Source organism: Nuphar pumila, chromosome 7, assembly GCF_984573655.1.
Source record: "Nuphar pumila chromosome 7, dmNupPumi1.hap1.1, whole genome shotgun sequence".
Classification (NCBI taxonomy): Eukaryota; Viridiplantae; Streptophyta; class Magnoliopsida; order Nymphaeales; family Nymphaeaceae; genus Nuphar; species Nuphar pumila.
This window is the reverse complement of record NC_143255.1, coordinates 114,746,911-114,772,474: the sequence shown is the minus strand read 5'-3', so window position 1 is coordinate 114,772,474 and position 25,564 is coordinate 114,746,911. Positions and strand designations below refer to the sequence as shown.

At 40.4% G+C, this 25,564-nt stretch overlaps 2 protein-coding genes across 3 annotated transcripts; both read left to right on the top strand.

The window, feature by feature from the left end:
* Nucleotides 1–4,143: 4,143 nt before the first annotated feature.
* LOC149833029 (putative (S)-N-methylcoclaurine 3'-hydroxylase isozyme 2) lies at nt 4,144–7,171 on the top strand. Its single transcript, XM_090012686.1, has 2 exons — nt 4,144–5,017; nt 6,404–7,171. The coding sequence occupies exons 1-2, from the start codon at nt 4,178–4,180 to the stop codon at nt 7,022–7,024; spliced, it is 1,461 nt and encodes a 486-aa protein (XP_089868812.1). The 5' UTR covers nt 4,144–4,177; the 3' UTR covers nt 7,025–7,171.
* A 7,030-nt stretch (nt 7,172–14,201) lies between these two features.
* On the top strand, nt 14,202–19,941 carry LOC149833028 ((S)-N-methylcoclaurine 3'-hydroxylase isozyme 1-like). 2 transcript variants are annotated; one of them, XM_090014860.1, is made up of 3 exons: nt 14,202–15,067; nt 19,103–19,300; nt 19,536–19,733. In XM_090014860.1, the coding sequence occupies exons 1-3, from the start codon at nt 14,228–14,230 to the stop codon at nt 19,584–19,586; spliced, it is 1,089 nt and encodes a 362-aa protein (XP_089870986.1). In that variant the 5' UTR covers nt 14,202–14,227; the 3' UTR covers nt 19,587–19,733. The 2 variants fall into 2 exon arrangements, with proteins under 2 accessions (XP_089870986.1, XP_089870985.1); XM_090014859.1 differs by having other exon boundaries at nt 19,103–19,941.
* The last annotated feature ends 5,623 nt before the right edge of the window (nt 19,942–25,564 follow it).

Genomic DNA, 25,564 nt, shown 5'->3' with positions numbered 1-25,564 from the left:
ATTATATTAATAAATATTGTAATATACAAATTACTTTGAATTATGTTATCATAAACATTGTAATTCTTAATTATTAATTCATATTCTAATTATTACTTTGTAGGAGTCATACGAGCAACAAATGAATCCATTTTATATATCTGACTCAATTTCGGATCTGGATCCAGTAATCTGAGCCTCGTTATCTAAATTTTCAAATTAAAATTTCAAAATACCAAAAATAAATTTTGAAAGGCTCAGATAGCCCATCTGGTATCCTGTTGGATCCACAACTCTGTATTTCTCGATTTGAGGTTTTAAACCTCGAATATTTCCTTAAATTCTGGATATAAACTCACTTTGTGAAGAAATTTTTCAAAAGAATAACCTTGAATTCTCAGTAAAAGCCCTCTTTTGTAAATATTTGTAAAATCTTATAGATAGTTTAGAAACTCCATGATTTTAGAGTTTTGTTTGCAAAAATGTCAAAAAAATATATAGAAAATGAAGAAAAAGAACAAAAAAATAGAAAAAATAGAAAAAAATAAAATAAAAATAAATATTTTTGAAAACCACTTTTTAAAAAACATCTTTTAACTAAAACCATTTTTTAGAAAAACTTTTTGGACCACCCTTTTGAAAAATTCTTTAAAAACAGAGTCTCGCCCTTTGATAAAAAGCTTTTAACAAAAAATTTTTTTTAGGGTTACAAAAACACTCTCTCTCTCTCGCATACCCTCGACCCTCTGGAAACCTCTTCCTCCCCTTTGCCGACTTCCCCTCTCGCTCCATCCCCCTCTTCCGCTCATGGCTAGCCATAAATCCTTAACAAGCTCTCCCCCTTCTCGATTCTTCCATCCTCCTCTTTCAAAATCGACTAAAGGGAAACCCTCAGACCATCCGTTTTCACCACAACATCCTCCTTCTTCCTTCCTCTTGAACTGCCTCTCATCCCGGGTTCGGGTTGGCGGTATGCCAACCCAGCTGACCCGTTTAATAAACGGGTTAGGCGGGTGGGTCAACCCGCCAACCGTCTGCCAACCCGCCGACCCGCCAACCCGACCCGTCAACCCGCCAACCCGACCCACAAACTTGAGCACCCGTTTACCCGACCCAACCCATTTAGTAAATGGGTTGGCGGGTCGTGTCGGGTTACCCGTTTATTAAACGGGTCGGGTTCGTGTTTGCCACAACCGACCAGTTTAATAAACGGGTCGGGTTCGGGTTGAGGTATGCTGACCCGCCAACCCGTCTGGTCGACCCGCCAACCCGACACGATTTCGTACCCCTCTTTAGACGAAAGTTGTTTTTTTATCAAATTGACTTTATGGATGTGATGTACATTGTTCATGATCAACGCTTGAGTTGTCGTATTCGACTTGTTTATAGTATTTTTTGTCAATTCATTCATTATTCATTGTGATTTAAAAAGTTCTTATTTATCCACCAAAAAAGTATAATTCAAGGGTCAATTCTTATTAAATCAATCATGTTGAATTCATTTATGAGGTTACAGTCAGTTTTTTCATGCTTTTAAAACTTTATAATGATTTTGCTTTTTTTAATATAAAATATAACTTATTTGAAGTTTTTTTTATATTTACACCAAGAAACCACTCTCAAGATCAGAGACCTAGTCGTGCTAGCTCTACCTGCTATATTTACAATCACTATCTTAACAACAAAAACTTTTGTGAGCTTACCCCTTACCCACAAGGACTCGCTACACTTTGGCTTTTGAAAGGGTGATGCTCATAGGATTTGAACCTGCCTAATGGCCTAAGCCCCATCCCACTACGCGTGGAACCATTTTTGGGCTAACTTCTTGATGTTGAAAGTACACTTTTTTCGTATTTTCGTTTAACAATCATGTTCTTATTATAAAACTTTCTCATGTGATTCAATTTGTTTTTTCTGCCAGAAGGCCATGTATCAAAGTAAAACCATAAGTTTTATGTAGAGATGGCAGTGGACCGGGGTAGGGGACGAGATTTCCACCCCCACCCCCACCCCATCTCAAAATCATGACCTCCATCCCTGGTCCAAACGGGAGCAAGGCGGGGCATGACCTTGTTTCCCCTCAGTCCACTACCATTCCTAAAGAAGGACCAGGGACAAGGTAGGCAGATTGAAGACCAGGACAGGGTGGGGCAGAGAAAAGCATAAATCTATCACCATCTCCATCCCTGCACGCAGGGGCTGAGCTAGGAGGGGGGGCAGGATTGGGTTGTAGCCCAGTCCTGCCTCAGAAGCCGGGTCGGACTCGGGCCGGACCTGACCCAGATCCGAAACCCGATAGGGTTTTAAAACAGGGCCCCTGTTACGTATTGTATTCTCTTTCTCACTCATCTCTCTCTCCCTGCTTGCAACAGCCGATGACGCCGGCGGAATCCAGATACGATCGCCGCCGCTAGTGCTTCTTTTGTTCCCTTTCGGTGTTGGCTTCAGTGTCGGCTTTCGGTGAATTGCAGAGTTCCTCAGCAAAACTCGGCCAGTGATCTTCGAATCGAACTCTCTCTTCTTTAGGTTGATTCTCATCGTCTTTCTTCATTAGTTGAAAACGAAAATCTGTCTTCATCAATTCATTTAACAAAAAGTAATCTTGGAAAATAGGTTCTTTTAATGTGGGTCATATGAAATAGAGGAACAAATTGAAAAGAACAGTTGGGTCTTTGTTTCGATTTGCCCAGTATCTTATTTGGATTTGGTTGCCACTCACTAAGTACCTAGTGATCTCAGACGTTGAATGTAGATTCATTTTTTTGCATCAACAATAAGAAAATGGATTGACTGATTATGGTGAACTGGGTCGCTAGGGACCTGTGATCTAGTTCATTTGAACTACTTTTGCATTTTGATGGCTGGACCAGTGAATTCTGTGATCCGGATCTAGCCTTGAACAAAGAGCACTAAAATGTTCACTCTTAACAAGTTTAGTTTCTTTAACATTTTTATCTTTTTTTTGGGTGGTTATATTCAAGGTACAGTGTCTTGGTGAATCTTGACTGAAGAATCAGTACATGATGGTTTTTGCTACCACCACATAATTTGATGTTTTTCATGGCAGTGTTGATCCAAAATTAATTCGTTCTTCTGGTTATTCACTTGGAAAAGTTAAAACATGTAGCCCCAATTTTAGGAGATTGCTCTTCTTAACTTGTTTCAAGCTTCTGGATGCTTTAGTGAGTCAATCAGGATGTCATTGTTATGCTTATAATTGCCTCTTTTTTCTTCTATCTTTAGAACTACATTGATTATTATATCACTTTTTACAATTGAAGCACTTAGAAATTTTGTTGAATATTTGTTTTTGGTGGCAATGTCTAATAGGTTCTTATACTCCACATATATCTTCAGACGTGCATTACCAATCTGTAATCAATAGCTGGACATGTTGGTACATTCTTATTTTGATTTATTTTGTCATAAATAAAATTTATGCATTGTTATGAACTTCAAATTATCGCACCAGTGTTATATATTGCCATTGGATAATGTTTAAGAACTTTATGTTGAGATTGAAAAAGACTGATTTGTCCATATGAAATAGATTTTTATTAATAATTATAGCCATTTTTTATTTTATCTCAAAAAAATTTTTTTGGGGGCGCTGCCCACGAACCACCGACTATCACACCACCTTTTTTTCTACACCCCTGTTTGCCCCCCCCCCCCCCCCCCTCACATGAATCCTAGCTACTACGCCCCTGCCTGCACGGGTTTTGATTTTAACCACCATCTTCACCTTCATCCTCGTTGGGGTTCCATTTTTCTCCTGTCCACTGCCATCACTAGTTTTATGTAGTTTTTGATGTTAGGTTCCTAATCACCTCTCCCTTCTCCCATAGCTTTCAACCAATTTGGCAACTAGGACTAAACACCGATGACCTCAATTCATTCTATGGGAACCATGAATCTCAGAAGCATGAGAGTGGGGCCCATAAACATATATATCCATCAAGTGAACCTTGACCGAGGAATCAGTTTTATGCCACATGACCTGATCTGCTCCCACTTTCAAGAGATAACAACTCAATTAGGCGAACATGGACATTCAATCCTAGCCATCCAATGAACAGCTAGCTGTTCTGCTGGATGGTTAGGATTGAATGTATGATGGAACCTATCCTATTTAAAATGATGGGAGCCGTATTCCAATGAGGCTGAGGAACTCTGCTCTACTCACCTGTCTTCAACCATGGAGCTGTGGTTGCTTCTCTCACTTTTCCTAGCTCTACTTTTCCTTCTCTTTTCAAGGCCCATAGGAAAACAAAAACAGAACCTCCCACCCGGACCAAGAGGTTGGCCTCTTGTGGGCAACCTCTTCCAACTAGGTCCCAAGCCTCATGTCACCCTTGCGAACCTAGCTCGCACCTATGGCCCCCTCATCTCCCTCCGGCTCGGCACTCAGCGCGTCGTCGTCGCCTCCTCACCCTCCGTCGCTTCCCTCATCCTCAAGACTCATGACCCCTCTCTCTCCGGTCGTGCCTTACCCCAAGCTGGTCGAATCCCCGGCTACATCAACTACAGCTTGGTTTGGTCTGATTGCACCGATTCATGGAAGAGACTGAGAACCGTCTGCCGCAATCAGCTGTTCTCAGGCAAGATGCTTCGAGCCGGTGCACATCTCAGGCACCTAAAGGTGGAGGAGTTGGTGAGACACCTTCGCTCCAACGAGGGAAAGGCAACCAACATCCCTGAAGCAGTGTTTGGTACCATCTTCAGTTTGATGGCTGCTTCCACCTTTTCAGACGATGCAGAGGGTGCAATTGGAAGTACCAGCAAGATGAAGCGATTGATTCGGAGGATGATTGAAATAGCAACTGCGCCGAACGTGTCCGACTTCTTTCCGGCGATCTCTGGCCTTGATATTCAGGGATTGTACAGAGAGTCTGAAGCTTGCATCAGGCAAGTATACGATGTATGGGAAGGCATCATTCTGCAGAGGAAGGGTGGAGCGGTGAAGCACCGTGATGATTTTCTAGAGGTCCTGCTTTCTGGTGGATTCAGTGATCTCCAAATCAAAGCGGTGCTTCTGGTAAGTGCCCAATCCTTTTCTCAGTTTGGTGGACGTTTGTTTCTGGCGTCACTGTTTTCTCATGAGATTTTTTTTTTTCCTTTGAAAAAAAATGCGTTTTAGAAAGTATTTTCACCGTTTTTTTTTTTTTTTTTTGTTGTTGTTTGTTTGTTTCACCAAACATATAAAAGAGTTAAAATAGAAACAAGTGACATAAAAAACAAAAGGACGTGGGCCTCGCTAATGGAAAAATGAGTGGAAAAGGTGGACACGGATTCCAGAAATATGGTAAAGAGGGTTCCATCATACATCCAAACAATGACTAAACGGTTCTGTTGAATTGTTAGAATTGAATGTACTATGAAACCCATCCTATTTTAAATGATGGATCCATTCTAACGTGAAAAATAGATTCTTTTACGTGAAAAAAAAAAAGTAGGAATGGCAGTGGACCGGGGGAAACGGGCTCCGCCCAGCCCTGCCTCGCCTCACCCAGTTTGGACCCAGAATGAAAGACATAAATTGGGGATAGACTTAAGCTTCCCCCACCCCCTTTGGACTGAGAATGGAGGACATGAAAAAAATAGGGATGGACTTACACTTCCTCCCTCAATCCCCACCTCACCCCGTCCTTGATCCTTCTTTAAAGATGAAAGTGGACCGAAAGGAAATAGGGCCCCACCCCACCTCGCCCTGTTTGGACTGGGGATAAAGGACATGAAGGCAGGGATGAGGCTTAAAATCAAGAGTAGAATTTTGAGACTGAGCGAAAGTGGAGACCTTGTCCCCTGCCCTGATCCAGTGCCATCCCTCAGCTGTGAGACACAACAGCAGATGATGATGGTACCGGTGATTGGTGCAAGTGTGCATTCACATTGCACCCAATTCCAATCCAAGTCTGTAAGTCTCACAAAACATTTTAATAGGGTAACTGAAATGTGTTCACCAACAAAATATGTTTACTAATATGAATCAAGATTTTAATAAGATTTTTTTTCTTACTACTTTCAATGGCCGTCCGGAACAAGGTGCTTGGTTTTATAAAAAACAGACTTAAAATTTTGTTGGACTCGTTAATGTATTGGTTGTTGAATGGGATAGTTGGATGGTAAGATCATCAAGGGGTCTTAGGTTCAAATCTGGCGTGGTTATTCCCCAGCCTGCTTACCCAAAAAAAAAAAAAAACAGCTCTTATGAAGCACACAGTCTTACGATTTTAGCATGAGCAAAGCCTAGGCTGGTAAACTTGCAGTACGATCTATAACAGAGACAAAAGAAAATTTATAGAGACAAAAAGTTACCCGCTGTTTGGAGTTCATGAACTCAAATAAGATTTTGAATGGCAAAATGCCATACTCTATTATCTAAATATGGTAATTTGATCTTTAACTTTTGTGCACAATGCAGGACATGTTTGTTGCTGGTTCGGACACTACAACCAGTGCAATAGAATGGGTAATAGGAGAGCTCATAAAAAAACCAGAGGCATTGGCTAAGCTTCGCGAGGAACTCTCTAATGCATTCAGCAACACTGATACACTGGATTCCATCACGGATTTGAAACTAAAAGAACTTCCTTACCTCCAAGCTTGCTTAAAGGAGACATTTAGATTGCACCCACCTGTGCCATTTCTAGTTCATCGTGCAGTGGAAACGTGCGAAGTTCTCGGCCACACGATCCCAAAAGGCTGCCAGGTGTTGGTGAATCTATGGACAATAGGAAGGGACCCAGCATTCTGGGTTGAGCCCTTCACCTTCATGCCAGAACGCTTCATTGACTCCCCTAATTTGGATTACATGGGTGCTTTTTATGAATACATTCCATTCGGCTCGGGAAGACGAATGTGTCCCGGGTTGCCGCTTGCGACTCGGCTTGTTGAATCAATTGTGGCAGCCTTGGTGCACAACTTCGAGTGGTCACTACCAAATGGAATGGACCCTCGCCAGCTTCCCTTGGAGGAGAGTTTTAGCCTTACACTCCAGAGGGATCACCCACTGGTGCTCATACCCAAGTTTACTGGACACTAGCATTCATAACTAGGGCTAAACTTTCTTTACTATTTTCCTTTAATAATGGCCAAAACTCTTATGCCAACTTATGAGAATTCGCATCTGTCTGCAGTATGGATTTCCATCTTTGATGGTGAATAAATTTTCATATTATAGTACAATAAAGTTATGAGCAATTGGTTCAAGTTATCTTTTGAGCAAACTATGGTCCAAGGAGACACCATTGGTTCAAGTTATCAGAGTGCCAAGAAGCATAGTAGAACCTGAATGAATGAAGTTGAAATGCTTAATGAGATTCCCACATCATCTGTCTTTCTTCTTTTATGTAGTAGTATGCATGGAGATTGCAGGCATTTCTCAAGTCATGTATCATAAACCCCTCTTGTAAAGTTGTGGTTTCTGTTGTCATGTTATTGAGGTGATTGGTAACCTCCTATATTCACCAAACTTCCTTTTATCTTTTTCATTAAAATTTTTCTCTCACAAGAAAATATCTTTGAGCAAACTATGGACCAATTAGATCATAAAGTGAAGACAAGAATACAATTTAATGAGGTGGTAATTGGAGGACTACCCGAAAGTATATCAGATTTGGGCAAAGAAAGTAGTGTGATTGAAATACAAGCCCCCATAATGTCCTCATAGTGAGACGTTTGCACCAAATCTAACCACATGGAAGTGTTCAGCATGGTCAAATTAGCAAAAATCGACTCTTGGTTTGTATTGTTTGGACGTAAAAATATGATTTTTTGAGTTTTAAAATTTTAGTGTATTGTAGGCCATTGATTTTTTAACCCTTTGCAAAATCTTACATACATGTTGGAATACCATAATCCAACAGCTGAATACTGCTAATCCACAAGTAAATTATATCTATAGGGTCAGATGTTCCAAAAAGTAAGAAAAGAAAAATATTACAGTTTTTTACTTGGGGGCTTCTTACCTACATTAACCACGTACCTTGAGGGGCTAATATCGCAAGTAGGGATGAAAACGGTTCGGATTCAGATTGGATGTGGTCAATACTATATCTGGCTAATAGGATATTGATCAAATAGATTATTCCGATTCAGATTTGAACTCAGACGGTGGAAAGTTCATATCAAACTCATTTTTTTTTTTTACATGTAATCCGATACATATATCTATAAAATATGGATCTGTTGGATTTGGTAGCAAAAAATCAAATTCATATCCACATCCAATTATAATTGGATATGATTTTGGATTACCAACTGGGGTAGGATTTGGATGGATATCCAATCAATTGACATCCCTAATCTCTAATCTCAGGACTATGTTTTTTTTGTACTATATATGGCGCTTGTGAGACAGGATCAGGTGCCATCACAAGACACAAATTTAGTGTGCCTCTGCTGCTGGCTGCGCACTCCATCTGCTTTTGGGCCCTCAGACTATCAGCAAACACTATATAAATAAAATACAAAACTAAAAGTGATCTATATGGTATCAAATCGGATCCTGACGCTAATACTCCTCCAGCTTCTTCTTGCCTTTCTACTTGGTAGATCAACCCCAATAGAGCCGTGTTGGATTAACCACCACGTTTGACGTGGTGGTTATCAACGATGTGGATACATTCCCACATCAGGGATGATTCATCCGATAAATCACCATACGATAAGGAGAAACAGTTACGCAAACCGTTCCCACCCTATGCTTTATAAATACAGGGTATCGTGAGCGACCCTATGTAGAGGAATACAGGTCTACTCACCGGCTGCCTAAGGAAGCCTGCTCTTGTGGTGGCTGCAGCCCGGCTGAGCAGAGAACATCCGACGACCTCCATTTTCGGTAACCACAACATCCAATTGGCCGGATCAGGTATGCGTCCCCTGTATTTTTGCTCTGTGTTTTCTATCTTTACGTAGGGTCACCGCTTTTCAAGAGTCGGTGACACCGGACAATCGATATCCCAACAAACTGTACCTGTGTTTTATGGGGCCTGAGGCAGAGCGAAAAAATGAACCCCTTATTAATAGCAGGAGTTCGGGGCAGCGCCTCTGAATTTTTTTTAAACAATCAAAATAACAATAAAATGGGCCCTTAAAATTTTTATGGGGAGCTCGGGCCTTAAAAATGGGCCCCTAAATTTTTTTTGGGCCCAGGGGCCCTGAGGCCCAAGCCTCATTGGCCTCTTTACAGGTTCGGCTCTGAACCCGAATAATCGGGCACTGCCCCTGCATCACCGGCCTCGATGGGCGATCCTGCCCTTTGGCAGGGCAGCCAAGCTCAGCCAGCTAACAGCCCATCAAGACCAAAGCACATCCCAAAGTGGGTTATTCATCAAAGCCTAGCTCAGGCTCTCAAGACGAGAATGGCTATGGGCCAGTGAGCTCTGTCATATTTTAGAAAGGTGTCAACAGTCGGTAGATTGCAGGCAGACTGTCCTAATGCCTACCCCTATACAACACAAGTGAAAATGCCGTTAGTAGAGAAATGGGGTCTCTTGCTGAATTACTTAATTAGTAACCGTTGATTTTTAAAATACCCAAGAAAAAAGACTAAATACATGTCACATTCTGGCAATTCAGCCACCTATCTTGATTGAGCGTGCCATGAGATCTGACCAAAAACAACTTTCAACAATGAAATACTAAATTGTAGTAGGACCATATGAATGATTTTGGGGATGACTGGATCCTATTGAAAGAAGGGGCATCTTTCCCTGAGGTGCATGGGCATGCAACACCACTCGATGTTTTCCTAGCATCCATCATATTTAGTTTCATTGCTATTAAGACATAAAAAGAAAGCTTATTAATTTATAAATGTGGTTCTAAGTTTTCCGGAAACGTGGTGTATTGTTTTTGACATATATGAGGCTTTTCACTGCCACTAGAGTTGGGTTCACGCTATATCTCTTGCCTGTCAGTATCATCATGAACATCTCCAAGAAGTATATGGTCGGAGTAGAGCCACATCAAGTCCTTCACAGCTTGCTTTTGTCACTTGTCACAACTACCACGAGTAATACAACTCAAATTTATCCAATCCATAGACATGGGAAGCTTAATTTTGAAAGTGAATACCCTTGAAACTTGAAAGTTGCTTCACAGGCACTCATTTCTTTTATATTTCAAAAAACTGTGTCAAAAGAGAACATTTGCTCTTTATTTTTTTAACATGAGATTGAAATTTGTTGATGTTGGCCTGAAATACAGTTTCCTATGCTAGAATTAGTACCTTTGTTTCTAGAATTAGGTTACTATTATAAAACCTGCACTGCATATATGATGTCCTCTTTTGTTATTTATTCAAGAAGGCCACAATATATATATAAAAGAGAACGTAATCCGGAAGTGGAACCGAACGATTGATCGTTCAACTTTCTGGAGCCTTGGAGTTGTGGTTGTTTCTCTCACTTTTCATGTCACTACTGTTTTTCCCTATCTCAACATGGTCTGGAGGAAACACAAAAAGAACCTCTGGTGGGCAACCTCTTCCAACTTGGTCCCAAGCCTCATCTCACTCTCACCAAACCTGGCTCGTACTTATGGCCTCCTAATATCTCTTAGGCTTTGTAGTCAACGCATCAGTGTACCCTCCTCAAGACACGACCCCTCGCTCTCTCCTCATACCGTACCCCAAGCTGCTCTAATCTCGAAATACATCCACTACTCCCTGATTTGGTATGATTACACTGACACATGGGAGAAATCAAGAGTTGTCTGCAAAAAGGTGGCCCACATCTGTTGGCCCCAATACAATATAGTTGCAGCAGATTCGTAGTGCACACATATAAATGGAGATTGAAAGAGAGAGGGAGAGAGTAAGAGACGTTGATGACTTCCTTGGGGAGGGTTCTCTACTACTATTGTTGAGCCCATATAGATTACACCTTCAGCCCAAAAAATATAGAGAATTTACTATCTCCTCTGTCACTGCATACTAACAGTCTGTTACCTAGGTTATTATTGGATTCTTTGTGAGATTAAATGGCCAACTTTGGATTCAATACCTAGATATTTAAGTGTGATATTTTTTCACATGTTACAAGTTATTTTTTCATATATTTGATTTCTTTTATTATTATATGAATTATGATTTTTTTCATATATAATATGAGTTTAATCATGACAGCACGAGGTTTTACATATACTAGCTGAGTTTTTTCTTCATGATATATCCTTTTTATGGAGATATTCACAAACTAGGTTATCTTTCCATCATGATTCTTTCATATACTCATTTCACATATCTATATGGATTTCACATCATGTCAAAAATTTCAATCATAACTTTTAATGTGCAAAATTTATTTATTTTTACTTTCATTGCATCCTTAACTATGTAGTTTATGTTCTTGAGAAAATAAATATGTATCACCATGGTGAATTTTTTTGCACATATATCATAGTGAAGATCTCACTTTCTTAGATAGTTATGTGGTTCATATTATTCTTTCATGACCATGTCATAAAACATCATTATATCTTAATAACTTTATATAAAATTCACATGTACCCCAGTAGAGAACTATCAATTTGTATCATCTCACGAATTCATAAAAAATTAATATCGTATAAATTCATAAAAATTTGATTTGTCAAACATGGCCAATGCTTTTACTTTTCAAGAATTCACCATAGATTATACTCTCACTATTAATGTACATCTTCCCTGTCAGTATCCTGTTGAAAGAAGGGGGCACCTTTCCCTGAGGTGCACTCTTCCCACATCAAAGCATGGGCATGCAACACTACTCGATGTTTTCCTAGCATCCATCATCTTTAGTTTCATTGCTATTAAGACATAAAAAGAAAACTTATTAATTTGTAAACATGGTTCTAAGTTTTTTGGAAACGTGGTGTATTGTTTTTGACATATATGAGGCTTATCACTGCCACTAGAGTTGGGTTCACACTATATCTCTTGCCTGTCGTATCATCATGGACATCTCCATGAAGTATATGGTCGGAGTAGAGCCACATCAAGTAGTTGTCCTTCACAGCTTGCTTTTGTCACCTGTCACAACTACCATGAGTAATACAAGTCAAATTTATCCAATCCATAGACATGGGAAGCTTAATTTTGAAAGTAGAAACCCTTGAAACTTGAAAGTTGCTTTAGGCACTTGTTTCTTTTACATTTCCCAAACTGTGTCAAAAGAGAAGATTTGCTCTTTCTTTATTTTTTTTAACATGAGATTGAAATTTTTTTTAACAAGAATTCACCATAGACTATACTCTCTATTAATATATTCAGATCCAAATAATCATAAACATTATTACAAAAATTAACATGACCATGTTGTATATTATTCATAAAACATCTAAAGCATGTAAAACAAAACATACATTCATGAATTCAAACAAGCAATCATGATAAATTTCAACATACAAATGTAAGTTAAAACATCATTATCGCATTTTTTTTTTAATCTTGTACAATAAAAAAAGATTTCGTCACATGTTAGTAGAGGTGACCAATCTTCACTAACCACGATTATCTTCTCACATGGTTAGTAGAGATGGCCAACTTCCACTAACCACATGAGCATTAGGTAAGGCCATCATGACCACCAACCCTCCCAACATCTCTTTTTTAGGAAGAATGCATGATCTTTTTTATGACTATTCATGGGATGACTATCCAATAGTTGGTTCATTTCCAACTTACTCATATTACTCACCAACAATACGTTGTTTGCCATACTTCTAATAAATTAAACTTCAAGATTTAATTCGTTGTTAAATTGTTCATCAACCCATTGATGCAAGTTAATTATGTCGACATTTATATTAATAGAATTTTCATGTTTAAAATCAATATTAGTAAACCTTAATCTTGACTCAAATTAAAATCTAGTCACATTGCATGCAATTTACATTCATAACTTGGTATTGCTTTCACGTAGAAGGCTTACCACGATCACCAAAATCGGAGTTAGGATCAGGTGCCATCACATGGCACACTCAAAGGTGTGCAGCTGCACCTAGTGCCCTCCATCTTTGGCTGACTTTCAGTTGTGGGGACCAAAAGCCGATGATGGGCAGCCAAGTGCTGAGCCACACTTTGAGTGTGCCGTGTGATGGCACCCAATCCTGGGTCCTAAAATAAGGTGTTTGGTTACTTTTTTTTTTAATGTCAAGGAATCCACATCCAGAACCAGGTCATTTAATCAGCCTTCCTTCCTGTGAGGTAAACCATAGGTTGGGGTTTACCAAAATCTCTCAGACAGACCTGCAGTTAAAGTCACACGCACATCCTGTGTGAGTTGAACTTGGGATAAGGGATCAGCACCTTCTCCCAAGGCCAGCTGCCACGCATGTGCCCTGTGAAGGTGTGTATGGGTGGTTGTTATTGGGTGTTGTTTTTATCATGGACCGCTCCAGAAACACTAGAAGAACCGCTGCACGTTGCTGTCATCAACAGCTGGCTTTTTCATCATTAAAATCACAATTAATGTCGGTTAAATTTACTCAGTCCTTCAATTTTAATTTTTTCTGTCTCTATACAAAAACCCGGACTAAGGGATAATTGTCTAGATCCACTCATGTTGTTTGGTTCAAATCAACTTTATTGGTGTGATGTACATTGTCCGTTTTAGTCAATATCAACGCTTGAGTTGTCGTATCCCACTTGTTTGTAGTATTTTTTTCTCAATTCATTGTGATTTAAAAAGTTCTTTTTTATCCACCAAAAAAGTATAGCTCAAGGGCAAATTCTTATTCAACCAACCATGATGAATTCATTTATGAGGTTAGATTTGATAAAAAAACAAACGGTAACTTTTTTCATGATTTTAAAACTTTATAATTAGTTCACTTCTAAATAACAATGAGTTTGCTTTTTTTCCAATATAAAATATAACTTATTTGAAGTTTTTTTTATATATATTTACACCCAGAAACCAAGATCAGAGACCTAGTAGGATTGGCTCTGCCTGCCCGTATTTACAATCACTATCTTGACAGCAAAATTTTTTGTGAGAGTGGGGCCCATAAACATGTCCATCAAGTGAACCTAGACCGAGGAATCAGTTTTATGCCAGATGATCTGATCTGCTCCCACTTTCAAGAGATAACAACTCAATTAGGCGAACATCGACATTCAATCCTAGCCATCCAATCAACAACTAGCTGTTCAGATGGATGATTAGGATCGATTGTATGACGGAACCTATCCTATTTAAAATGATGGGAGCCGTATTACAATTGGGCTGTGGAACTCTGCTCTACTCACCTGTCTTCAACCATGGAGCTGTGGTTGCCCCTCTCACTTTTCCTAGCGCTACTTTTCCTTCTCTTTTCAAGGCCCATAGGAAAACAAAAACAGAACCTCCCACCCGGACCAAGAGGTTGGCCTCTTGTGGGCAACCTCTTCCAACTAGGTCCCAAGCCTCATGTCACCCTTGCGAACCTAGCTCGCACCTATGGCCCCCTCATCTCCCTCCGGCTCGGCACTCAGCGCGTCGTCGTCGCCTCCTCACCCTCCGTCGCTTCCCTCATCCTCAAGACTCATGACCCCTCTCTCTCCGGTCGTGCCTTACCCCAAGCAGGTCGAATCCCCGGCTACATCAACTACAGCTTGGTTTGGTCTGATTGCACCGATTCATGGAAGAGACTGAGAACCGTCTGCCGCAATCAGCTGTTCTCAGGCAAGATGCTTCAGGCCGGTGCATATCTCAGGCACCGAAAGGTGGAGGAGTTGGTGAGATACCTTCGCTCCAACGAGGGAAAGGCAACCAACATCCCTGAAGCAGTGTTTGGTACCATCTTCAGTGTGATGGCTGCTTCCACCTTTTCAGATGATGCAGAGGGTGCAATTGGAAGTACCAGCAAGATGAAGCGATTGACTCGGAGGATGATTGAAATAGTAACTGCGCCGAACGTGTCCGACTTCTTTCCGGAGATCTCCGGCCTTGATGTTCAGGGATTGTACAGAGAGTCTGAAGCTTGCGTCAGGCAAGTATACGATGTATGGGAAGGCATCATTCTGCAGAGGAAGGGTGGAGCGGTGAAGCACCGTGATGATTTTCTGGAGGTCCTGCTTTCTAGTGGATTCAGTGATCTCCAAATCAAAGCGGTGCTTCTGGTAAGTGCCCAATCCTTTTCTCAGTTTGCTGGACGTTTGTTTCTGGTTTCCTCATGATTTAATTTTTTTTCCTATGAAAATAATGTGTTTTAGAAAGTTTTTTCACCCCATTTTTTGTTGTTTGTTTCACCTAGGATAAAAAAGCTAAACAGAAAAATAAAAAAAAATATGGTCACCAACCCATGACAACTGCCAGCAGGGATGTTGGTTGAGGGCAGACCAGGTTCAATGTGATTGCACACTTCTCCTGTGCTAATGTATCTGAGCTGTTGAGCCCCACAGTTGACGGGCTGTATCCCAAAGATGGGGTGATCAAGTGAAGCAGCACACTAAAAGTGTGCAATCATATTTGCACCTGATCTTCCCTCTAGTTAGTTTGTCGGCTTTATATTTGATAGTTTATTGAATCCAAATCTGGGGTCAATAAAGCAAACCGAACTGATGTCCAGTGGATTTGGACAGTATTCTGGTCGACATCTGGATCCTCTGGATTATCTAATCATATTACATATAAAATACATCCAATTAACTAGACGGTCTTGGATTCCGACTCTGAATCCAAATCCCATTAGGCTAGATCCAATAAAGTCAGATATGGTCATGCCAAGATCTAACCCAAGTCAGAACCCAAAGAGTCCTGTGAAAACCCTTCATATCAAAACAATGGTGGGTAAGGCTTTGGTGCTGTTTGGATGACACCCAAAATCAGGATTTCAACCTCGTAAAAACCTGGTTTTGGGTTGTCAAACCAGGTTTTGCACCCAAAAACTGGTTTGGTGACTGTTTTGATGTCACCAAACTAGGTTTTGTTAGCAAAACTGTGTTATCAACGCAGTTTTGCAAAACAGCCGACCCTCTGATTTTTCAACCAGGCTTATTTGGGGGTGCCCTTTTTTCTTAATTTTTCTTTTTTGTTTAAACCTGGAAGCCCAAACAACCCCTTTCTGATTGGTTTTTGGCAAACCAGGTTTGCTGAAAACTTGGTTTTGGTCCCAAACCAGGTTGGTTTGCCCAAAACCTGGTTTATCTTCCTGTCATCAAAACAGGTCATATCCTTTTCAGCCTTGCATGCTTTTGTCATTACTTACATTGTTAAACCTATTTCTTATTGTTTAACAAATTATTATTGATGATCCAAGAAAAACTTGACACGGAAATGACGTGCAAGTACCACACCACTAGAAAATATATTTCTTCTTGTGTTCATCGATGTGTTAAAAATGGCAGGGATACCAAACATCTCAATAAGGCTGTGTTTGGGAGCCGTCGTTGGGAGGGGTGACGCGTTAAAAATTCATCAAGCACGTTCATGAAGCACCTCTCTCTCTCTCTCTCTCTCTCTCTATATATATATATATATATATATATATATATATATATATATATATATATATATATATATATATATATATATATATATATACACACACACTTGACAAGAAGGATGACAGTGGACCAGAATGGGGGCGTGGGACAAGGTCTCTCCACCTCTGCCCCATCTCAAAATCCGGCCCTCCATTCCCACTTTTATCCCTCACCGGGTTTCGATTTTAACCTCCATCTTTGCCTTCATCCCCGTTTCATGTCCTTCATCCCCGGTCCATATGGAACGAGGTGGGGCAAGGCCCATTTTCCCTCGGTCCATTGCCATCTCTAAAGAAAGATTGAAGACGAGGTGGCGCAAAGCATCAGGGTGGGGCAGGGGAAACCGTAAGTCTATCCCCGCCTCCATCCCCGTTTCATGTCCTTCATCCCAGTCCAAACAGGACGAGGTGGGACAGGCCTCCGTTTCCCTCTGGTCCACTGCCATCTCTACTTGACAATATGCATGAAGAATATTACAAATTTACATAAAATTTATTTTTTTACTAATATTATGATAAATAATATGAATCAATAAATTTACTATTTTTAAAATATATGACATTGACTACAACTATAAAAGTATTATAAAGTTGGTTATATTTTATATAAAAGAGTGTAGAGTCTGCTTATGTACCTTTAATAAAATATTAAATATCATGAATAAAATGTTTAAATGCACCACATGTTTAGATAGAATCAAGAAATGAGAAAAAAATAATGTAGTTACATTAAATTTTAACACATTACATTCTTTTAATATTAAAAATATATACAAAATTTAGTTTTTTAATAAGTAATTAAAATTTTGAATAACCCAAATATCTCAACTTTTCAATAAAAAAAGAATTTTTTTATTCAAGGAAAACTTGCAAAAATGTACTGAAAACAAATTTCACAAACAAGGGAAACAAGTTATCCATACAAGATAAGTGGGTTTCTAATGTGATGTGAAACCGATTTCTCACTCGATAGGAAATGGGTTTTTCATGCATTTTTAAAAAAAATTCACAAGTTTTAGAAAAACTAGGTTTCTGGTATTCAAGACGGCTTTAAAGGAAATAAGTTTCCTACATGTAAGTGGAGTTTTCTGTAACCCTATTCTAGACTTAATGGCTGATTTTCTGAGGGGACATTTCATTACAATGGAGATCTTTTTTCCCAGCTTACCGAGGATAATTTTCTTTATTTTGTACCCATATTGTTTTTATAATATCTTGCAAGATTTTTGCATTTGATATTTTTCCTAACTAGATTGTTTGTTTGTTTTTTTTTTTTTTTTGTGTGTGTGTGTGGGGGGGGGGGGGGGGGGGGATCGACAAGCTGGGGTTAGGCAGACCCCTACAAGTTACAAAGTATTAGCATCTGCCTTACAAATCAGATAATGTAGGGAACCAACCTGGAGGCTTGTCTTTTCAGACCCTATCTTGACCAACGACTCCCATCGGAGCCAAAGTAGCAGACCAATTGTTACAGGACTTAGATTTAGAACATGGGGGAGAGTCTTTTTTCTCTCAGATTCCTAACAAACTTTTCAATAAAAAAAGAAATTTTTTATTCAAGGAAAACTTGCAAAAATGTACTGAAAACAAATTTCACAAACAAGGGAAACAAGTTATCCATACAAGATAAGTGGGTTTCTAATGTGATGTGAAACCGGTTTCTCACTCGATAGGAAATGGGTTTTTCATGCATTTTTAAAAAATTTCCACAAGTTTTAGAAAAACTAGGTTTCTGGTATTCAAGACGGCTTTAAAGGAAATAAGTTTCCTACATGTAAGTGGAGTTTTCGGTAACCCTATTCTAGACTTAGTGGATGATTTTCTGAGGGGACATTTCATTACAATGGAGAACTTTTTTCCCAACTTACCGAGGATAATTTTCTTTATTTTGTACCCATATTGTTTTTATAATATCTTGCAAGATTTTCGCATTTGATAATTTTCCTAACTAGATTGTTTGTTTGTTTTTTTTTTGTGTGTGTGTGTGTGGGTGGGGGGGGGGGGGATTGACAAGCTGGGGTAAGGCAGACCCCTACAAGTTACAAAGTATTCACATCTGCCTTACAAATCAGATAATGTAGGGAACCAACCTGGAGGCTTGTCTTTTCAGACCCTATCTTGACCAACGACTCCCAGCGGAGCCAAAGTAGCAGACCAATTGTTACAGGACTTAGATTTAGAACATGGGGGAGAGCCTTTTTCCTCTCAGATTCCTAACAATATTTATAATATCATGTTTTTATCATGATGTGGTAAAAATCTTTTTTTAATCTATTTGGTATAAATTTTCAGATAAGCATATTTTTAGATGTTTTATTTTTATATGAGCCAATATCTTCATGATATTTTCTCCAAAAAAAACCATATTTTCCAATATCTTGGGAGATTTTCACCTCTCATAATTCTCCTAACAAGATTTACAACATGGGGAGAGACTTTTTCCTAAAAAAACAAATTTTTTCCATAAAAAGTTCTTCCCATACTTGAGAGGTATCAAGTAAAAAGTTATTAATTGTCAAGCCTTCTTTGAACAAAAGAGAAGAATATCTATACAAACATAAACAAAGCGGTTTGGAGTTCATAAGCTTAAGTTGGATTTCACATTGCATAATACAATACTCTATTATCTAAATATTGTAATACGATCTTTTAACTCTTCTGCACAATGCAGGATATGTTTGCAGCTGGCACAGAGACTACAACCACTGCAATAGAATGGGCAATGGCAGAGCTCATGAAACAACCAGAGGCCATGTCTAAGCTTCGCCAGGAACTTGCTAATGCATTATGTGGCACCAGTACTGCAGTGGACTCAATCATGGATCAAAAACTAAAAGATCTGCCTTTCCTGCAAGCCTGCATAAAGGAGGTATTTAGATTGCGTCCACCTGTACCACTTCTGGTGCCGCATCGCGCAGTCGACACGTGTGAAGTTCTAGGTCACACGATCCCGAAGGACTGCACAGTGTTGGTAAATATGTGGGCAATAGGACGGGACCCAACATTGTGGGTTGAGCCCCTAGCCTTCTCAGCAGAACGCTTTATTAACTCCCCTAATTTGGATTTTAGGGGAGCTGATTTCGAATTGGTTCCTTTTGGCTCAGGAAGACGAATGTGTCCCGGTTTGCCGCTCGCGACTCGGTTCATTGAGTTGATACTGGCAGTTTTGGTGCACAACTTCGAGTGGTCACTACCACACGGCGCGGACCCTCGCCAACTTAGCATGGAAGAGAAGTTTGGCCTTACACTCCAGAGGGAACAACCACTGCAGCTAATACCCAAATTTATTGGATATCAATAATCAAAAGGTTTGAAGACTTGGAAGGATACAGTGAGATGTGATTTGAAGGATTGCATTGTAAGTCCTCTGGACATAATAAAGGTAGGACGCGTAAAGCCAACCAGACATTTAGTTGGGATAAGACTTGATAATAATAAGGGCTAAATTTGCTTTACTAGATCCAAAATAACAAGTTTGCCTAAGAGTAATAACATGAATTTTCATCTAAAGTCTAGCAAATTAACATGTGAGACAACTCATTAAGAGTGGAGACATGTCATGACTCATTTCATATTGTTTTAAAATGAGAAATGTGTACATGGCCAGAGGAGTCGCCCACATCGCAGGCAGGGTGGTTGTGAGGGTGTTGAGATGAAAATGCTGGATCAAACCCCACGGGCACATGGGTTATTGGAGATGAAAATGTTGAAGATTTGAAAAACTCTGGAAAAAAAGTTTGAAAAATAAAAAATAAAAATAAAAATAATCTGTCGCTAATCTGTCGCTAAATTTAAAAAATAAAAATAAAAAAAATTGATACCTGTCGGGCGGTATTCCGGCAGCAATAAGCCGGACTTATACCGCACCCGACAGGCATTGCACAGACTTGTATCGTCCTCCGTGAACTGTGCTCTCCGGCATCGCCATCCTCCGTGAACCGGCGTCGCCGTCCTCCAACAATCGCTCAGCCTCGTCCCCATCCACCGTGAAACAACGTCCTCCGAAGTCGTCGCTGTCCTCCGGCGTCGTCGCCGTCCTCCGTGAAACTGCGTCCTCCGAAGTCATCACCGTCCTCCGGCGTCGCTGTCCTCCATGAAACTGCATCCTCGATCCGAAGTCGTCGCCGTCCTCCATCGTCGCCGTCCTCCATCGTCGTCGTCCTCCGGGGTCGCCGTCCTTCGTGAAACTGCCTCATCGGCGTCATGCTCTTCAGCGCGCTCTTCGACGGGGAGGGAGCGGTTTAAATCATGCGCGGTCGATTTAAATTTCGAACGAGGAGAGAGGGAAAATTTCGCGCTCAGTTTAAATCGAAAATTAGCGAGGGAATTTTTCTGTCGCTAATTAGCGACGGATTAGCGACGGAAAAATTCCCTCGCTAAAATGGTTTTCTTGTATTGAGAATTAGCGACGAAAAAATGTTGTCATTAATCTATCGCTAATTAGCGACGGATTAGCGATGAAACAACTTTCATCGCTAATTCGTCGCTAATTTGCGACGAAAAAAATCTGTCGCAAATTTCCGTTGCTAATTAACAATTTTCTTGTAGTGACTCTGATGGCGCTTTTATGTGTCAAGCAAAGTGGGTTGTTTTCGTGAAAATGTATTTATGAGTGTGCCAACTTTTCCTTTTTTGTCTTCTCGATATCCATTTTGGTAATTATGATTAGGGATGCACAACTGGCCGAGCTAGCTTGGGCTCGACCCGTTTAAGCTCGGCTTGATCTAGTTTAAAAAACTAAACGAGCCGAGCTTGATCAAGTCGCTGAGCTCGATTAAGCTCTAAAGGCTCATATAAGGTATATATAAAATTTGTTTGCAAAATAAATCTAAAGAAGTGTAGGGCATTAGTCCCTTCCTTAAAAGGTGATTTGTTTGAATCTTGCACCTTATAAATTTTTTCTCTATTCTAGAGAGATGTTAATATATATAAATTTTTCTGAGTCATAATAATCATAAATATCAATTGTGGTGTAATGGTGTCATGTGAGCACGGTTTTGCGAGATCCGGGTTCGTGTCTAAGTTTTTGGCCAATTTTTTTTTTGGAACAATAGTAAAGCTTGGCTCGGGCTCAAAACTGAGCCGAGCTTGAACACATGCATTTTGAACTGCGCCTAGTTCCAACAGCCCAAGCTCAGTTCTGTGCATGCCTAATTATGATAGGCTATTTTTGTTTTAAGTTGGACTGGTCTTTTTGTCTTATTTACAAAAGTTCAACCAGTCTCACCATTGTTGTCAATATCGTTGCAAATAGGCTTGAATTGGCCATAAGATTCGTATCTTATCGCCAAAAATCGATTAAGAAATTGGTATTGGGTTTATTTTTTAAATAGTTAAAAATAGACTTATATTTTTAATATATTTTTAATATTTTATTGGCATGTGTCTTCTGCTGGCTAAAATACGACCGATTCAGATCGATTCGGGTGAAAATCTAAATAGACCGATTATATAAATCATTTTGAAAATCTCTTCAGGACTGATACCAATTGGGCCTCACAAATTAACTTGGTATTGCTTTCACGTAGAAAGCTTACCACGGTCACCAAAATAGGAGTCAGGATCTGGTGCCATCACATGGCACACTCAAAGGTGTGCCGCTGCACCTAGTGCCCTCCATCTTTGGCTGACTTTCAGTTGTGGGGTCCAAAAGCCGATGATGGGCAGCCAAGTGCTGAGCCACACTTTGAGTGTGCCGTGTGATGGCACCCAATCCTGTCTCCTAAAATAAGGTGTTTGGTTACTTTTTTTTTTTTTTAATGTCAAGGAATCCACATCGAGAACCAGGTCATTTAATGAGCCTTCCTTCCTGTGAGGTAAACCATAGGTTGGGGTTTACCAAAATCTCTCAGGCAGACCGGCAATTAAAGGCACACGCACATCCTGTGTGAGTTGAACTTGGGATAAGGGATCAGCACCTTCTCCCAAGGCCAGCTGCCACGCATGTGCCCTGTGAAGGTGTGTATGGGTGGTTGTTATTGGGTGTTGTTTTTATCATGGACCGCTCCAGAAACACTAGAAGAACCGTTGCATGTTGCTGTCATCAACAGCTGGATGTGATGTACATTGTCCGTTAGTCAAGATCAACGCTTGAGTTGTCGTATCCAACTTGTGTTTGTAGTATTTTTTTCTCAATTCATTGTGATTTAAAAAGGTTCTTTTTTATCCCCAAAAAAGTATAGCTCAAGGGCAAATTCTTATTCAACACACCATGATGAATTCATTTATGAGGTTAGATTTGATCAAAACAAACAGTAACTTTTTTCATGATTTTAAAACTTTATAATTAGTTCACTTCTAAATAACAATGAGTTTATTTTTTTTCAATATAAAATATAACTTATTTGAAGTTTTTTTTTTCTATATTTACACCGAGAAACGAAGATCAAAGAGACCTAGTAGGATTGGCTCTGCCTGCCCGTATTTACAATCACTATCTTGACAGCAAAAAATTTTGTGCGTACGTACCCCTTATCCATAAGAAGTCGCCACACTTTGGCTCGTGCAAGGGTGATGCTCTTAGGATTTGAACCTGCCTAGTCCCACTAGGCGTCAAACCATCTTAGGGCTAACTTCCTTGATGTTTAGAGTACACTTTTTTTGTATTTTCGTTTAACAATCATGTTCTGATTATAAAACTTTGGCATGTGATGCATTTTTTTTTCTGGCAGAAGGCCATGTATCAAAGTAAAACCATAAGTTTTATGTAGAGATGGCAGTGGACCCACCCCTGCCCCATCTCAAAATCTTGCCCTCCATCGATCCCTGGTCCAAACGGGGCAAAGAGGGGGCAAGACCTTGTTTTCCCTCGATCCACTACCATCCTTAAAAGAAGGATTGGGGATGAGGCGGGGCAGATTGAAGACAGGGATGGGGTGGGGCAGGGAAAACCATAAGTTCATCCCCGCACCGGTTTTGATTTTAACCTCCATCTCCGCCTTCATCCTCGTTTCATGTCCTCAATCCAAGCAAGGCAGGGCTCCGTTTTTCTCCGGTCCACTGCGATCACTAGTTTTATGTAGTTTTTGATGTTACGTTCCTAATCACCTCTCCCTTCTCCTATAACTTTCGACTAATTTGGCGACTAAACATCGACGACCTCAATTCGTTCTCCGGGAACCTTGAATCGCAGAAGCATGAGAGTGGGACCCACAAACATATCCATCAAGTGAACCTAGACCGAGGAATCAGTTTTATGCCAGATGACCTGATCTGCTCCCACTTTCAAGAGATAACAACTCAATTATGCGAACATTGACATTCAATCCTAGCCATCCAATCAACAGCTAGTTGTTCTGTTGGATGGTTAGGATTGAATGTATGATGGAACCTATCCTATTTAAAACAAAGCAGGTTATATGTCCCCCCCCCCCCGAACAGGGCAGTTAGCTACATCTCATGTTCGGGGGTCCCAAAAAGCACCACGTATGTAAGCATGTGCGTCTCGTATCCCCATGTTTGTCAACATTATTTAGTATTGGAGTTTGATGCGATTGCAAAGACTTAAGTGCCCTCTCCTCCATTGGTGCCAAAAAAATGACGATTCTTGAAAAGGAGTGGTTGTAAAGACTTAAGTGCCCCGAAAATGATTATTTAAGACCCAGTCTCTGCACTGCAGGATTATCTGAGAAAGAAATCTTCCCTGGAGAAGGCTATGAACATCAACCTTCTCACTCTCTCTCTCCCTTCTCTTTCTGCTTCTATGCACATCCAACAGAAGATCTTACATTGCTCCATCAAGCACCGGCTGACCTGCACATTGACTGTTGTGGAGTCTGATTCAGAGTTTTTACCCTTACAGAAGGAGGGTTTGGGGGCTCCTCCCAGCGTGGGTAGCATCATTCAACTAAATGAGTTGTAGATCCTGATTCAGAGTTTTTACCCTTACAGGAGGAGGGTTTGGAGGCTCCTCCCAGCGTGGGTAGCATCATTCAACTTGATTCATTGTGGAGCCTGATTCAGAGTTTTTGCCCTTACAGAAGAGGGGTCTGGGGGCTCCTCCCAACGTGGGTAGCATCATTCAACTTGAAGAGTTGTGGAGTCTTATTCAGAGTTTTTACCCTTACAGAAAGGGGGGTCTGAGGGCTCCTCTCAGCGTGGGTAGCATTATTCAACTTGATGAGTTGTGGAGTCTGCTTCAGAGTTTCTGCCCTTATAGGATGAGGGTTTGTGGGCTCCTGTCAGCGTGGATAGCATCATTCAACTTGATTCATTGTGGAGCTTGATTTAGAGTTTTTGCCCTTATAGGAGGAGGGTTTGGGGGCTCCTCCCAGCGTAGGTAGCATCGTTCAACTTGATTCGTTGTGGAGCCTGATTTAGAGTTTTTGCCCTTACAGGAGGGGGGTCCGGGGGCTCCCCCGGCACGGGTCCCGGGTGTCGTGGTCAAAAAATGCATAGGGTATCGTGGTGAGAAAGACATATTTTTATTCCAAGCAAGGTTGAAAGAAATCAATGGAAAATCCAACAAGGAGCATGCCAGAATCAATATGTGGATGTCAAGCGAGAATGGTGTTGTGCAACTCAAATAACACAAAATAATAGGGGTCTGGTTTTTTGTTAAAATGAGGAATGAAATGACAATAGAAATCGCTGAAAATTTACAGAAATAAACTAGACTCAATAACGAAGACACCACTTTTTACGGATTTGGAATATGACCTCCGGTTAGGGAGATATGGCCCTCACAAGTTTGTCCTAATTCGGGTAGCGATTTACAGCGATTTGCTTACTGAATAACACTACAAATTGCTATAGTGATTTGCGGAAGACACTACAAATCACTATAGTGATTTGCGGAAGAATCTACAAATCGCTATAGCGATTTGCAGAAGACACTACAAATCGCTATAGCGATTTGCAGAAGACACTATAAATCGTTGTAGTGTCTTCCGCAAATCGCTATAGCGATTTGTAGGGTCTTCCGCAAATCACTATAGTGTTTCGTTGGAGACCCGAAAATACTACAAATTGTTGTAGGAAAGTCCGATAATACTACAAATCGTTGTTGGAAGGCCCAAAAAAATTGGTCTGGAGGGCGCTGCCCTCCGAGCCCCCCGCCAGGGGCGGCCCCTCCTAGACCCCCATCCGCGCCGGGGGGGAGCCCCCGGACCCCCCTCCTGTAAGGGCAAAAACT

What these genes read in the sequence shown, in the direction of transcription:
- LOC149833029 (XM_090012686.1), top strand. Translation starts at nt 4,178, where the DNA reads ATGGAGCTGTGGTTGCTTCTCTCACTTTTCCTAGCTCTACTTTTCCTT. An exon ending in AAATCAAAGCGGTGCTTCTG is followed by an intron (nt 5,018 to 6,403) that starts GTAAGTGCCCAA and finishes TGCACAATGCAG; the next exon opens with GACATGTTTGTTGCTGGTTC.
- LOC149833028 (XM_090014859.1), top strand. Translation starts at nt 14,228, where the DNA reads ATGGAGCTGTGGTTGCCCCTCTCACTTTTCCTAGCGCTACTTTTCCTT. An exon ending in AAATCAAAGCGGTGCTTCTG is followed by an intron (nt 15,068 to 19,102) that starts GTAAGTGCCCAA and finishes TGCACAATGCAG; the next exon opens with GATATGTTTGCAGCTGGCAC.